The 16,927-nt window shown below is 40.6% G+C and overlaps 1 protein-coding gene across 4 annotated transcripts in view; it reads right to left on the reverse strand.

Annotated features, from left to right (window-relative positions):
* SLC22A15 (solute carrier family 22 member 15) overlaps positions 1-16,927 on the reverse strand; it is a 79,359-nt gene that overhangs the window by 19,908 nt on the left and 42,524 nt on the right. For all 4 annotated transcript variants that reach the window (XM_081225175.1, XM_081225177.1, XM_081225178.1 and 1 more), the window contains exons 5-8: positions 13,228-13,357; positions 8,954-9,169; positions 4,037-4,177; positions 1,088-1,173 (exon numbers count right to left, since the gene is read on the reverse strand). In XM_081225175.1, the coding sequence (XP_081081301.1) occupies positions 1,088-1,173; positions 4,037-4,177; positions 8,954-9,169; positions 13,228-13,357 (573 nt within the window). The remainder of the gene's footprint in view (positions 1-1,087; positions 1,174-4,036; positions 4,178-8,953; positions 9,170-13,227; positions 13,358-16,927) is intronic.

Here is a 16,927-nt window from a genome sequence, read left to right on the forward strand (position 1 = left end):
TTAATACGTGGTGTGCTCCGACGGGAAATGAAATCGTCAGCTGCATTTCTAGTCGTTATCAAAACTTTATGTTAGGGAGTCCCCTGGTGGTCCAGTGGTTAGGACTCGGAGCTTTCAATGCCGGGGACCGGGTTCAATCCCCTGTTGGGGAACTAAGATCACACAGGCCGCACGGTGCGGCCAAAAAAGAAAAATTTATGTTAAACCATTTCACAATGATTCCCACCTGAAGAACAAGCTCCATGGTGGAACCCTGTCAAAACCCAAAAGTCCCCCAAACAGGACTTTCATTGTACCCTATTCCCTAGCAGCAGAGAGTTTGTTATGACCCACTTCTTATGGTTGAAAATCACTGCTAAAACCACAGTTTTTGATGGTAACAGAGGGCATGTCTCAGGTGTGCTAGTGCGGAAAAGAGGCTGAGGACCAGCACTATCTATAGAATTTCTATAGAGGGGCAGAAGTCATGTTAGATATGGATGCCAAAGGGACCTTTTTTTAAAGCTGTGTTTACATAGCAAAGCTACAGATATAAAAATAGCAAGTTTCCTAAGGACGTTTTATTCACACTTTCTATAAGAATGAGAGAAGGTCAATTGTCACCAACAGTGACTATTATTCTTATTGTGCTGTTGTTATTATCAGGGTGCCTTGGGAGTATTGATGGAGACAATGAGGGGTGCCGAAGCCACCGTGGAGAACCAGTGCCTCTCATCTCCAGTCTCGTGACTGGCTGGAATGAGGAGGGCAATCCGCAGCCTTGGACAGAGTCTCCTTCTGTGCAGAACTAAATGGCCCACATCATCATCAAATAAACAACTCCAACATCACCAGTACTGCAGTCCAGACACCCCAGATGGTAGCTTAATCGCCTGAAAGAATTAATAGTGCACCTCTAAGCACATTATTCACCCAGAGAATAGTTTAGGCATTGGAAAGAATCTGGCCCATTATACCCCACACCATTGCTAAATAATATGCAATCACAGAAATGAAGCACGGCATATGGTGATTGCTCCACTATATTGAGATTCATTGTAATAAAAGTACTATTCAAAACCCTCATGTAGAAATTGGAAAGGCATACCTTTCTTTTCTGGAAGAAACATGACAATAAGACAAGCCAGTCCTCCTAGGCACAGAAATGCTGCTAATGTCCGCTTCCGACCAAACCTAAATAATACAAAGAAATTCACGTTTCCCTTGAGAATCTTATACACTCATCTGCTTCATCCCCCTAACCTTCCTTTTTAAATGTCCTCACTTTCATTATATGTTCATCTTTTCTTAAGGAGTGGGTGGCACATGTGACTGACCAGGACATAAAGTAAGTAACCATCACAAAGCAAAGGAAAACTTGCTGGATGGAGGGTTTAAATCATGTGTGCAGGAAAAGAATAGGGAATCATTCTATCTATTTCTGTGAGGGCTTACTATGTTTCAGGCACTTTCTGTGCTGAAATGCTTTCTGTCTATGTTATCTTACTTAATGCTAATAATAAACCTGTAAGGCATATGCTGTTATATTCTCCATCTTCTAGAGAATAACACTGAGACATGGAGAAAGGAGTCTTCCAGCTCGTTTCATTTTCTGGTTACTTGTATCTTAAGCAGTTAAAATTTTAAACACACCTCTGTCTCTTTTAAAAAGACAAACAGAAAGAAACTCTTGTTAGTATGTCAGAATTAAGTGAAATTTATTGCACACTTTCTTGGGAGAAATAATTTTCAAATAAGAGCTCTAGACTTAGAAGAAAGATATGAACATTAATAAGCCTTCCTTTACTAGGAGCCGGCAATGTGCTAGGTCCTGTTAGGAGATTCAATGTTATTGTAATTTTTATAACAATTTTTTGAGGGGAATTTTATAATCCCTGGTTTAAGGATAACTACATGGAGGTTTAGCAAGGTAACTTCTCAAAGTTACAAAACTAACACGAGGCTAAGACTAGATTTGGATGCAGGTCTGCCTGATCCCCAAGGTGGTGTTCCTTCCCTCTGCTTCAGATTTTAATCCTGACTCTGGTGCGGATGCCTGGGAGACAGGGAAGGACTCAGGTCTCCAGGTTATTGCGCTTAATTTAACAGTCAGTACTGAATGCCTTTCAAGTGATAGCCATCATTCTAGGCAGGCACTAGGGATGCAAAGACACGTAGGACACACACCCCCATCGACTGTGTCCTTGTAACACTGTCCATGGTCACCAGAGGGGGTTACAGGAAGCTGTAACAGGAAGCACACTGGGGATGGTGGGAACAGATTTCTGAATACTCTGCCTGGCTCAGCCCTTGGACCATGATGAGAGCACACTCAGTCACTAACAGAGGGGTCAGCAGAGGCAACTGGGACCACCCCCTAGAGAAAAGCCCTTCAACTGAACAGAATCCAAAACTGCCCTTTAAAATGCGCTGACCACAATATCCATGACGACAGCACCCAGTGCAATGCTAAAGGAATGTTGTTTTTGGTAAAAATGATGATTTCTGGAGAATGAGAAATGGCAAAATCCAACTGATTCCTAGCTCACAATTTTCAGTTGCCCTGGTCAGGGGTTCAATAACAGAAGGAATCTGAGGAAGCTGAGGAAAGGGTGCTCTATAAAAGAACTTTTAAAAAATATTTCAAAACTGTGCCCACTGACAATGAACAGCAAAAGCAGGATCTCTTCTTCCTCTCAGCAAAGTCCAGGGGAGCTTAAGAGGAAAGAAAAGTCTTTTTTCGTTCCTCCAACTCTTTGTCTTGTGTAAGAGCTTCTAAATGATAGTGACTGGGTCACGGAGCTCTACCTCCGTCGAGTCAATATTCCCACATGTTGGGATGAACAAATCACACACAGACTGCTCAAAAACAGCTGGGTGGTAATGTCTTAATATTGGGTTAAAAACCTATGAAGACCTAAATAGACATTTCTCCAAAGAAGACGTACAGATGGCCAATAAGCACGTGAAAAGATGCTCAACATCACTAATTATTAGAGAAATGCAAATCAAAACTACATTGAGGCATCACCTCATACTGGTTAGAATGGCCATCATCAAAAAGTCTACAAACAATATATGCTGGAGAGGGTGTGAGGAAAAGGGAACCCTCCTACGCTGTTGGTGGACCACTATGGAAAACAGTATGGAGGTTCCTTAAAAAAACTAAAAATAGAGCTACAATATGACCCAGTAATCCGACTCCTGGGCATATATCTGGAGAAAACTCTAATTCGAAAAGATACACACACCTCAATGTTCATAGCAGCACTATTTACAATAGCCAAGACATGGAAGCAACCTAGATGCCCATCAACAGATGAATGGATAAAGAAGATGTGGTATATATATGTATGTATATATATATATATATATATATATATATATATATATATATATATATATATATGATGGAATATTACTCAGTCATAAAAAAGAAAGAAACAATGCCATTTGCAGCAACATGAATGGACTATCACACTGAGAGTCAGACAGAGAAATACAAATATCGTATCACTTATACATGGAATCTAAAATATGACACAAATGAACTTATCTACAAAACAGAAACAGACTCACAGACATAGAAAACAAACTTATGGTTACCAAAGGGGAAGGGCAGGGAGGGATAAATTAGGAGTTTGGGATTAGCAGATACAAACTACTGTAGATAAAATAGATAAATAACAAGGTCCTACTGTACAGCACAGGGAACTATATTCAGTATCTTGTAATAAACTATAATGGAAGAAATTATGAAAAAGAATAGGTATATGTATAACTGAATCATTTTGCTGTATACCAGAAACTAACACAACATGGTGAATCAACTATACTTCAGTAAAAAAAACCGACATAATAACTCATAAACTTGAAGCCCAAGAAATAACACACTAAAAAATGAATTCTCACTGTGTTTGGTCTGAAAAGAATTCTAATCACCATGGAGTACTTAGCAGATTCTGCATATGGACAAAGACAATAATACTTGGATATTTATGTATGTTAGTGTGTGTGTGTCCTCTACGTGGTGCACTTCATATCCACCCATACTCACCATTTTTGATTAATCAAGTAGATGCAGATAGGGTAAGATGGAATCTCTATGAGGCCAGACAGGGCCAAGTTGGCATAAATACTTCCACCTAGATCACCTGCACTGAGAGTTAGGCCATAATACACCAAGCTGCACACAAACCTGCAATTGGGGGAGAAAGACAAGAAAGACAATGAAAAAGCCAGTAAGAATTTACCAGAGAAGATTCAAATCTTGGTTCAATAATGCCATCTGGCTCAAGCAGTAAGCCGGACTCTCCCACTAAGCTTTCTATCCTAATATAATTTCTATACTAGGACAAAATAAAAAGTAAAGGGGCCTTGGAAGTGATTTGAGCTACATGCAGATGCTCTATAAAGCGAATGTGTGGCCAGCTCCTGACAGAGGAGACATCGCTTGTGCCTTCATCACACTTTTCTGCATTTAAATGAAGACAGTGACTCTATTCTTACTGTATTTAATTCAACAACTTATAGAACACTTGCCCTAGGCAATTGTGATATTATCGAAATGACTCTAGAATAAATAACTCCCAGAGAGAAAGCCAACAGAGGATGGTGTTGAGAACAGATGCTGATAAGTGCCTGGGTCACCAGCGGGTGGCCTGCAGGCCAGGGTGACAGGGACTCTAACCCCTGACCAGGTTCTCAACCCCTCCTGGCATTCAGCAAGTGCATACGCTATAGACGCCCAGAACAGGAAAGAGAAGACAAGGGCCACGGTAGAGGCAGGCTCCTCTAGGATGATCAAAGCACTGCATCTATTTCTGCACGCCACCGCCGAAACACTGAGGGGGCGCCTCCTAGGAGGCAGGCATTGTGCCAGGCACAGAGCCCACGTCCCGCAGCCCAGGAGCTACGCTGGAGCAAAGGCCATCCTGAAACTCCAGGTTGGAGAATAAAAGGAACTTCTTCCAGAGTGAAGGGACTATAGTAGCCCCTGCTTATCCGCTGGGGATACGTTCCAAGACTCCCAGTGGACGCCTGAAACCTCAGATAGTACCGAACCCTATATATATTATGCTTTTTCCTAGCCATACACCTATGATAAGGTTTAATTTATAAATTAGGCCCAGTAAGAGGACATCCAAATTGCTGCCATGACTACTCTCGTGCTTTGGGGCCACTATTAAGTAAAATGAGGGTGACTTGAACACAAGCACTGCGATACCGGAGAGTCGATCTGATAAGAAAGGCAGTGACTAAGTGGCTAACGGGCAGGATATGCTGGACAAAGGGATGATTCAGGTCCCACGTGGGATGGAGCGGGACGGTGTGAGATTTCATCACGCTACTCAGAATGGCATGCAATTTAATACTTATGAGTTGTTTCTTTCTGGAATTCTCCATTTAATATTTTCAGACTGCAACTGACCTTGGGTAACTGAAACCACAGAAAGCAAAACCTTTTGTGCCTAGGAAATTGAAGTATTAAAAATAAAACAAACTAGAATAGAACGAAAATAAACCCTGACTAGGCTTTGTTAATATACGAATACATTTTGTAAACCATAAATTTTTTAAATTAATTTTTAATGCAGTATAGTTGCTTTACAACGTTGTGTTAGCTTCTGCTGTACAGCAAAGGGAATCAACTATACGTATACATATATCCCCTCTTATTTGGATTTCCTTCCCATTTAGGTCACCACAGAGCATTGAGTAGAGTTCCCTGTGCTATACAGTAGGTTCTCATCAATTATCTATTTTATACATAGATCAATAGTGTATATATGTCAATCCCAATCTCCCAATTCATCCCACACCCCCTCCTTTTCCCCCTTTGTAAACCATAAATTTCTATACAAATAGTAAAAGACCTGGGCTTCGGAAGTTCATTAGTTTTTATGTTTTTACAATTCATTTTGACAAGTGTTTATTATGAGGAAATTCCCATTTGCTTCTCTTTTCCTTAGAAAAAGTCCAGTGAGCTGCAGCTATGATGAGACCAACAGGAAAGGGAAAGCTTTCTTTCCGTCTCTGCCAAAACAGCAAGATGGGCCAAATGCCCTGGGCTATTAAGAATGGGCCACAGGAACCAAGGAGAGGGATGGGGAGGGACGACAGACCCCTGGAGCTGGCCTGCTTAGTGACTCATCCCTCTCTGGCAAATCAGCCCAGGCAGCAGCTACTTCCCATTACTTCTTCCTGGGTGGAGCTGTCATTCATATACTGAGGATGATGAGCAGAGTCATAGCTGGGACATCGGGTAAGGATGCAAGGTGACACTGAATTTTCTGTTTTCCCTGTCCCCGAGCACTTTGCCTGTAAGCAGCTGGCTAGACAACTTAAAATATTTTCCTGAAGTACTTAAAAAATCCTTTCCATCTGCAGTAGAGACCCCCCCCTTATATAACGCTATTCCTAATGTGTTGTATGTGTTAGTGTGTATCTATTCTGCATTTAAAATAGAAATCCCAGTGAAGTATTCCAGCAATGGAAACACACATACATATTTAAACTAAGTTGTGAAGGTAGCAAGCAGAGCACAAATAAACAAAGCCAGTTCAAGACACTAAAGGAATTTAGTTACCAGCTGGTGGTGAGAGAAAATGGGGAGAACATGGGCAAGGAAGGCCTATGGTCTCAGACTCTGTTTGCAGATTTCCTTGCTGGTAGAGTTGGTCGTTGGGATGCATAATTATAGCTATTCAAATCATTTCAATCCTGTTTATGGGCCCCAAACAAAATTTAAAATGCTTGCGTAATATTTAACAGTATATTTAGGGCATTAAAGAACTATTTAAAAAGGCACTACTGTGGGAAATAACCAAAGGAACAGATGTTAAGCACAGAGGTATAATTTTACTCCCCAGTTAAGGTTTTCTTCAATGACAGATCAACAAAGAAGATTTTAGAATTTTATAGCATCTTCAAAAAGAACAGCAGTATGTGGAATGACACTGTCTCTGTTATCGTGTATTTTAACATTCTGAGCCCGGGGGAAGAAGTTTATTTGAGAACAGCTCCTTTGGCCGTGTAAGACATAAAATAAACATGAACATTCTCCCTAGCTCTAAGTCTAGTTTGTTTGTTTTTCTGTGTTTTTTATCCCCTGAAGGCCAGAACCTAAAAATTATTATTCCTGGAAAAAACAAAAACTTAAAAACAAGAAGTAAATAATCCCTAAGAAAGTAGATACTTCCTTCAAGGCAGAGGGTTTGACTGACTGTCTACTTGACATACAAATGCAGTTTTATGGAGCCTTAAGTACCTGAACATACTTTGTAAGGATTTCCTGTACAATTGGTGGAACCTCAAATTAGTAACTCCTACGCTGTACTGTCAGGTTTGGCTTTAAAAAAGTATGAAATAATGCCATTTGCAGCAACATGGATGGACCTAGAGATTGTCATACTGAGTGAAGTGAGTCAGACAGAGAAAGATAAATATCATATGATGTCGCTTATATGTGGAATTGAAAAAAAAGGGTACAAATGAACTTATCTATAAAACAGAAAAAGAGTTACAAATACAGAAAATAAACTTATGGTTACTGGGCGCAAGGCGGGAAGAGGGGTAAACTGGAGATTGTGATTGACACATACACATTACTATATATAAAACAGATAACTAATAAGGACCTAACTGTATAGCACAGGGAACTCTACTCAATACTCTGTAATGGCCTATATGGGAAAAAAATCTTAAAAAGAGTGGATATATGTATACGTATGACTGATTCACTTTGCTGTACACCTGAAACTAACACAACATTGTAGATCAACTATACTCCAATAAAAATTTTAAATAAATAAATAAATAAATAAAGGCTCCCTTAATCTCCATGCCTCCAAACTTGTGTCCTTCATTCAACATTTCTTATGCATCTGTGATATTCCAGCACTAGGCTGGCTCAGTGGGGACGGTGGCAGCTGATGTGACCTGGCCCCTAATCATACAGGTGGTAGCCAGGGTTTGGTTGGGTGGGAAAAGAGAATCAAGATACAGAAAACTATCTTGGCAGTTTCTTATTCTCAATATACTGTTCTTTTTAGCTTTATATATAAGATTAATTTCATATAAAATGACTCTCCTCTTTTCCCAAGTGAAAAATGTAGGTTTCTATGCAGGCTTCTTGCCAAATACAGGCAAACCATAGCATAACAGTCCTCTAGGCCAGTAAATATGATGTTCGTGTCCAATCCTGGACCAAGTTACATTTATGGCACTTTAACAGAATGAATAATATTAAAACCTACGGTACTCCGCGAATTCTATGTATGAACCATCCATTTCTCCCCTTTCCACAATTTAATTCTTTAAATGGCGCAATCTTGAACCATTCAATGCAATTTACATTAATGCTGAGAACATTTTGAGGGCAGGTCAGAATCAGCCAAACTAGAAAATCAGGTTCAGAGAGTAGTAATCCGTTCATTCACTGACTTGCACATGTGGCTTTGAGTCTGTAACCTCACACTCCAAGGATCTCATTCCCACCAAGCATAACGTTCAGCCCACCTGTTGAGTGAGTGAGTGGGATGCAGCACAAAATGCAGTATAGGGCGTTGCAATTAGAATGTACTATCTAAGTGCCTGAGGCCAAAACCAAGGGGAGGTGCCTCCAAGTCCTCTGTCTCTGGTGTGCTTCCTTGCTTTCCTTTTTTTGGAGTGGGGAAGGGACACTTAAAAATTTACATTAAATACCTCATAAGCAAAGATGTGCTTCTGACACCTACTTCTACAAGTTCAGTAAACCTGCTGCCAGGCACCATCATTTCCTCCTTGAAGGGGAGGATGCTGAGAAAGCACAGGTGAGCACAACACCAAAGCTGGGGGATCGGGGGAAGGTTTGTTTCTCTGAAAACAACTTCAGGATGAAGAAAAGAGTGAAATTTTCTGTAACCCTGAAGAAGTAACTGATTATCAATAACCTGAGCTGCAGGTCAACAGAAGAGCCCTTAGAGAGAATTACCAGATGAACATCAGGGTCAGAGTATGCCCCAAGAGGACTCGGTAGCGGAACAGGTCCAGGACACTTCCCGTCTCCTTGCAGCTCCTGTTGGCCGGGTGTGTTAGCGAGAAGGTACACTTGAGCTGGCGGTTCCTCTTGGCGATGAGGTGCAGTGCAGCTTCAGCCTCACGCAGTCGACCCTGGGAGTATAACCAACGAGGTGATTCAGGAATGAATCTGAAAGAGATGTCATCAAAGGCTGTATATTCGTATAGGTACACGTGCACCAGAAGGAGACAAATCACCCACGCCGTACGTGGTCCCCAAACCACAACCGGATTCCACGTTAGGTCTAAAGCTTGACTCTCCCAATGACATGTGGAAGAGAGAGAGGGCTGCAGTCAACAGCTGCCATCATTAAATGACGGCCTCCTTTACGAATGGAAACCAAAAACACACTCCCAAAATTGCAGTAAAAAAGTAAACAGTATGCGTTTACTTTTAAGTAAATGTTAACATATGAATGGCAAGTTAAGTTTACAGTACTGAGTAATTCTTCAGAAAGCACGTGTTCGAGATATGGCTCTAAATCATAGCCAAGTGTTGCTAGTATAATACTGTAGAGTGGGTTTTTAAAGTTCTGAAAAAGCCTCACAAAGAAGATTAAAATCTCTATTATCCATCAGAAAAGAATTTTTAAGTGTTTTCAACACAGTGATATGTTATTAAAAAGGTAGAGATTATTTTAAGACTACACATAAAAATGAAAAAGGGTTTATCACATCTTAGCTACTTTTGAGCTTTAAAGCTTTAAAATACTCCAATCAGCTAACACATTCACTTTAATATGTCCTGAGGATATTTCATGATCCCCCAAGACCTTCAAGAATAAAAGTTTATTTTCTGGTTAACTTCTCCAGTTCCAAAACAACAGTCTCTTCTTACTATAGCTACAAAGTATTGAACATTTCTATTGCCACAGATATCTTTCAACAGTTTCAAGACTTAGATATTACGTATCTTTTCTCCTCTTCACAGTTCTGCATGCTTTTAGAGGACTTTTCAAAAACCAAAGGGTGGCAGGAACATGGAAGCCTTGTTTACAAAACACAACATCAAGTACCTTTTGATCTAATCTGATATTATTTTCCTAAAATGAAACTTGCATGAATAATACTAAAAAAGGCTATTTAAGGTGTCTTTCAGAACTCCCCATGCCTTTCAGTAAGGATAGGTGAATTGGCAACAAACACCACAGGATCTGGAACTTCATGGACAGCCAGGTCATCAATAACCATTTACTGAACACTTTCATTTTGTACAGAGCAATGTAATAGGTGCTGAGAGCAAAGACACGGAAACAAAAAAGCAGGCATTTTCCCAGGAGTTCTGCTACTGGGGAGAGATTATTCATGTACAACATTTGGTTGTCAACAAAAGCAGGAACAAAGGCCTCTACAACATCCTAAAAAATTCTTTTATTTACTTTTTCACTGCTATCTGATGATTGTTACTAATACACAAGTAAATAATCAAGTAAAATATTGTTTTGTTGGAAGTTACGTCTGCCGATCATCACTGGATCCACTGGCCCTGTCCACCAGCCCATATATGAGGTACCTATGTAAAACTACCTGATCAAGTCTAAATACAAATAAAAAGAATATAAGACTAGTGGGGTGAATATAAAGAGTATACTTGGGATAGAAATATAAGTGAAATGCTAGAAAGTCTATGATAGTAAAACTGAAAGCTGAGGAGCCCTAAGAGGAGTGAAAAAGCACCAACAAGGAAAGAGTCAAAATATAGGAAGTCATTATTATCTTTGGATAATTTAAGTCATTTTTCCCCTTCCTATTAAACTTCTCTGTGCTTTCAGAATTGTTTATAGCAATAAAAATTACTTTTAAAACTATATAAATCATGTTTAACAATGATATTTGAGAGATATTCAGGCTTTGGAAATTTGACTCTTGAGTTAACAAAACAATTTCTACTTGGAAAAGGGTTTATCTGGATTATGTAAACTTAGGACCTGATATTTCTCCACATTTTGAGAAGCCTATAAGCTTCTCAGTAACGAAGCCTCACCTAGTTGCCAGTGGACAGATTTGGGAATATGAGTTCTAACACACGCTGATTGCACGTGCAAAACAGTAAGACATGTTTTTAAAAGAAAAAGCAGGCCCTTGAACATGCTGCCTGCTACACAGTGCTGTGCTCACCTTTAGAAGCTACAGTGCTAATTTAACAAAGAGGCCTCTGCTCAAAAATGTCCTGTGAATTTCTTTAAAGGTGGAAAACCTTTGTAAATTAAGGGGGCACTGGTTTCTAAAGTAAAACTATCCAAATTCAAGTACTGTGAAAATAAGGAATTTTTAAGCTAAGTAATAATGTCTCTAGTAAAACAAACAAGGTATGTCTCTAAAATAACATGACTTTTTCTGATGTTGCTGATGGCTAACGCAGGCTAATTCCAAAGGTTTTTTGTGCCAGCATCTGCCCAATGGATACGAGGTGTCTACCGTGTGGAGGAAGGCCCAGAGCTCTGGAGCTGGGGGAAATGCAGCTGAGCAAAGAGCCTGTGCTATCAGAGAGCTCCTGCTTTATAAAGAGGACAGGCTCTGGGTGAGGCAGAAATAAGGGGCCACTTGAAGGGTGCCAGTTTAGTGCTGCAGAATTAAGAGAAGAAAGAGAATGACTGGAGGTCTGACCTGGAAAAGTGTGGAGGGAGTGGCATTTAAGCAAACTGGGAACGCTATTAACTAATAAAGAAGGGGGATGGGGAGAAGGGCGTTGAAAGAGCCAGCAATAGCACTGAGTAGGAGACACGGAGGCAGCCAAGCCTAAGCTGTAAACTGGAACAGAGAGCAGCTTGGTGTGCCTGGAGCAGTGTGTGTGAGATGGGATGGGAGGGAAACTGGAGGCCGACTGCAGCAAGCCTTACTTTCTAGGCCTGATGGAACACACATATATTGTGATTTTACATGCTCTTTTCTCTGCTTTCTATTTTTCATGACCTGAATTAATTTCCCAGTGAGTCAATGTCCCCACCTAGCACTAAGCAGTAACAAACAGACTACACATTCTGAAAATGAAAAGCAGGATGGCTCGGCTCATCCAGTGAAGTCACTCTGCTATTGAAGGAGAGATGAAAGCCAGCCTGATTAAGAAGTATGTGGCTTATTAAATATTTAAAAAGAAAATTTGTTGATCTACTGATATTTACATGAATGCTTATTAATTCAAGGAATTATACTAGGAACCCATTTATTCCAAAAATTTACAATACACAAACTAATAAAATATGGTTAGTTTTCCTTTCTAGTAAAATTATGTCACACTATTTCACATAACTAAATGCATTTCATAAATTTTGCCTTTCTAAATATATGTTAACTATTTCTACTATATTCATTTTTGTACTTAACAACCCTCTCACTTTCAAAGAGAGAATGAAAACAGATTTCAGGTCAATTCCCACCAATTCTCAGTTAGTAGAACTTGAATAAAGAATTACTATACCAAATCGCTAACTGAGTGAAAATTCTATTACGGGTATCTCTCACTTCACAGAAGAAAGCTGGTACCATTGGCTGAAAACTGTATTTATCTAAAAGATTTTAATGATTAAAATTAGAGGTCTGATACCTGAGGGGAGAAAACCTTTCAGAAGCACAACAAAACTTCTGGTGAAGTAGGCCTAAGTTGGTGGCTCATCTTACAGCCTTTAGAGGACCATGGTGTGATACCCTGGATGAGTTTTTTGTAGAACCCTGCCCTGACCAGGGCATCACCCTTTTACTGCTTTGAGTCCATGCACTCTAAGGATTTCTCCCATATCTGAGTATCTTCCCATGTCCACATGTAGAGGCCCTGAAATTATACTCATCCGTGGGATGAAGAGGTGTCACTATATATTCAATATGCACAGATTGCTCTATAATATCATACCTCAGTCGCACCCCTAGCACGTGATCTGACCAAGCCTGAAGATCTTTAAGCTTGAAGCATTAGGTTAAAAAAGAAATTGGTACCCTCCACTGGCAATATGAAGGTTAAAATGCACTCTACTGAGAGGTTACTTTAAACAAGGGGTACCTGCATTCTGAATTAATTAAGCATCTCTCTTCCCAGGAGCTGCCAAGCATTGGAGCGCTTGCGGAATTTAGTTCTTCACCAAAGTCAGTTCAGGCAAACTCCTGAAAGGGAATAACGCCGCTCATTGACCCGCATCCTCTTAAGACATTCCTTCTGCTTATTAAATTAAAAGTCTGAGAGGAAAAACTACTTACAAAGATAAGAGAAAGACCACTGTTCCCTGCAGGTTAACCAGAATGGCTAGGGTTCTCCAGGAGCGGATGAAGTATCCCAACAGGGCATATTGGGCGATGCCGACTGCGAAGAAGAGGCCACCGATCGACCCTAATTCAGGAAAAAAGACCTGTTACTGGGGAAAGGACCGTCTGAAGCCCCATTTCCAACCCAGGTCACGGAGTCAATCCCTTCCTTGTGAGATGTCAGCAGAAAGAAAAACCTACACAAATGTGGATGATCAGATGATAAAACTAGAAGAGAGGCCAGGAAATTAGTGGAAAAGAAGGAAGGACAGATGAAATATACAAACCACACGTGGTCAAGATGAATTTTAAGGGCCTGCCCAAGTGCTTTCCGCATTGATGTTGCACTGACATCCACCTGAACTTGTGGCTGAGGCTTGGAAATATTGTTTGCTACATGGTGGGAAGGTTTTTAGGTCATGAGACTATGACAGTGCTGGGACTGCATCTTTATCACAGGGGCTGTCCCTGAAATCCTTATCTTAAATCACAACCTACTCCCCAATTCTCCCTATTGTCCTTCTCCACTTAATTTATCACCATCATATATATCACCATCAGTTATATTTGTTTCTTGTCTGTCTATCCCAAGTAGAATATAAGTTCTATGAAGCATGAATTTTTGTCAGCACACTGACAGAAAAAACATCAACTATGGGGTTGTTAAGGATCCTATGGTTTTTGAAATAAATGCTGAATGGGTACAAACCCACTGCCTTGCCCAATATACTTGCAAATTCTATACCTCTGACATACTTTCTGTACCTGCTACTATTAGTAGTAGTTAAATCTATCACTATTTACTTATATCATAGCTACTATTTATCGAGTATGAAGCCTTATCCATACGTTGTCCTATAATGCAGGTAACATTATTAGCTATATACAGCCATATAGCTCAGACAAGTTAGGTGCCATTGCCTAAAGGCACAGGGCTGTGTGTGGCCCAGATAGGAGGCGTTGTCCCCTGGTCTGTCTGACTGGAGAGCCAGTACTCTGTACCGTTCCCCTCCCCATCAGCACCCTTCTGGGGAAAGGCGGGCTCCTGTGGGCATCCCACAGCCGTAGGACTTGTTACAAGAATTTTGTACAACAATCCTATAAGACAAATGTTTCTTTTATTCTTGCCCATAGATTATTAACCTATAACAAAAACAATGCCTTGTATGCTGTCTGCCCTAGTGAGGAAAGGGGGACGCAGAAGGGACAGCTGCTGTGACAGCAAGTTCAGTGTGCTCAGAAAACCAGTCAGAGCGTGTGGTCCGCTAAGTAAGGGGATGCGGACTTCCAATCCCTGTGATTTCCCTGGAAACTTGAGATAATCAATAGCTATTACAGGTTCATTACAGTGCACTGAATAGCACCTGGTTTCCAAGAACAAGGCTTTCCGTCATTGCACAGAACAGTCCTGAGTACTCAGTGTCCACTGACAACAATGAAGGCAAAAAGACGAGAGACCACAGGATGGGACCACTTCAGAGGGACCAAGTTCAGACCCCAGTTCTGCCACATGCTGCTGGGTGACTTTAGGCAAATCACTAAATGTCTCTGAGCCTCAGTTTCCTTATCAAGGAAAGAGAAATAATAATATCTACTCCAAAGGGTAGTTATTGGTTTCAAATGAAACAATGCATGCAGTACAAATGTGAGGACGTTATATCGTCCTACTGTTAAAATGGGTATAGCCCCTTATGTCTATTAACCTCCCCCAAAAAGCCATCTGGAAGCCTCCTCTACCTAGCCTCCTCTATCAATAATTATAAAATACTGTCTACCTAGCACTCCTTACTAATTCCAAGAACGCTTTCCCTTTTTCAAAGAGATGATCTCCCCATACTTTACCCCTGTGGTTCAAGTCAGGGCTGCCAGTCATGGGCCTCTTGCTGGGACCATCAGAGCTCCTACCAAGGATTTTAAATACTGGACGTGGTGGTGAAACCTGAGAGCTGCTGGGCCCCATCCCTGACTGAGCAGAGTAAGCTTCTCAGAGATGATGGGAAACAGAAATGAGATGCATCTGACTTCTGGGTTCCAGGTATTGCAAGGGCCTGGCTCTTCTGTGGTTTGGTTGTGTTAACCAAATGATTTCCCTTTATACCTAAGCTCATCACGGTTGAAACTCTGTCTCAGAAAGACTTGGTATCAACTGGATATAATGGATAGGAGGAAATGATTCAAAGGGTCTAGTTTAATGGCTTTAAATAAAATGATGACATTACTGTAGAGAGAGGTCTCAGAAGAGGATGGAGATTTTAGGTAAAAGAAAGCAATATGTTTAATTTGAGGGCCAACAGACATTTGTATCTAATATCCAGCAAGAAGCTGCACGTGTATGTCCCGAAATGACAACAGGGATAAGGTGAGGATACAGGTGTGGTAAGGCTCTAGGTCATTTCGTTAAAAAATTTAATTAGAAAAAAAAAGAATACTTCAAATCACCACTTTTGCACATTGTAATTCTGGAGAACCATAGGTGGCTGTGTAACTGTTTATGGGCGTTTGGGTATTTATGCCTATCTTTCAGATTTCTTTTCTGCTTATTTTAAATTAATTTCACGTCTGCTATTCTCACTCAGTTCGCACTAGTAAAAGCCAAATTTCAGCAGGTTAGAAAATAGTGTACAGTGATGACTTCGTTTTTGTAAATGTCTCCAGTGATCCCTCCAGTTTTCAAGCACAAGCCATGAAGTCCCCTTGATTCCTCTTGGTCTTGTCTTTTCTGCTGGTTCTTTAACAGGTCACCTTCCCACCAAATCCAGCTCAAACGCACCCTCTTTCCTCCTCCTCCACTACTCCCACCTGGTCTAAGCTGCCTCTGGGTTGCATGGGGCCAACCACACCAGCCTCCTGAATGACCCCTTAATTTTTACTCTTGCTCCTCTATAATCCATTCTTCACACGCCTACCAGAGTAATCTTTCTGTACACAAGATCCCATTGTTCCTCTCTTTAATTCACTCACTGCACTGTGAGTGAAAAAAAACCCCAAAATTCCTCACTTGGCCTATCATGGGCCCTGTATCATTCTGCCCCTCCAACCTGATCTCATCCCAACCTCCCCCTGCCTCTCCACACTGCATCTTTTCAGGTCCTCAGAGAAGCTCATTCCTACCTCAGGGCCTTGGTCCTTGCCATTCCATCTGACTGGAATGTTCTCTCAGAATCTCACATGCCTAGGTCTCCCTCATCATTCACACATCTTTGATCAAATACCTACATCTCCGTTTTCTCTAACTATCTGTCCCCTGCACTTACTGCCTAGTCTATTACCCTGTTTAATTTCTTCACTGCACTTAAAATTTTCTGAAATTACCTCATATTGGTTATGTCTCTCCTGATTAAAACATAAGCTCCATAAGAGCAAGGACCTTCCCCCACCCTGGCCTACCATGTTCACCCTTTTATCACAAGTGTCTATAAAGGCAGTGTCTGGTACATGGCAGGGTCTATTTAATAAATGTTGTAGAACAGATATGCAAAGGAGAAGCTCTAGGATACACAGCAATATGTTTACAGTGGTGGTGTTCACATGGGTAGGACTATATGTATTATTTATATTTCATTTCCATATGCTCTTGATTTTTTTTACAATGAACATCAATTCCTTTTGTTATAAGATAGTTATATAAGAAAAATAAATAATAAATATATTAATA

The sequence above is a fragment of the Mesoplodon bidens genome (genome assembly GCF_964165515.1).
Source record: "Mesoplodon bidens genome assembly, chromosome: 2".
In the NCBI taxonomy this organism is placed as follows: domain Eukaryota; kingdom Metazoa; phylum Chordata; class Mammalia; order Artiodactyla; family Ziphiidae; genus Mesoplodon; species Mesoplodon bidens.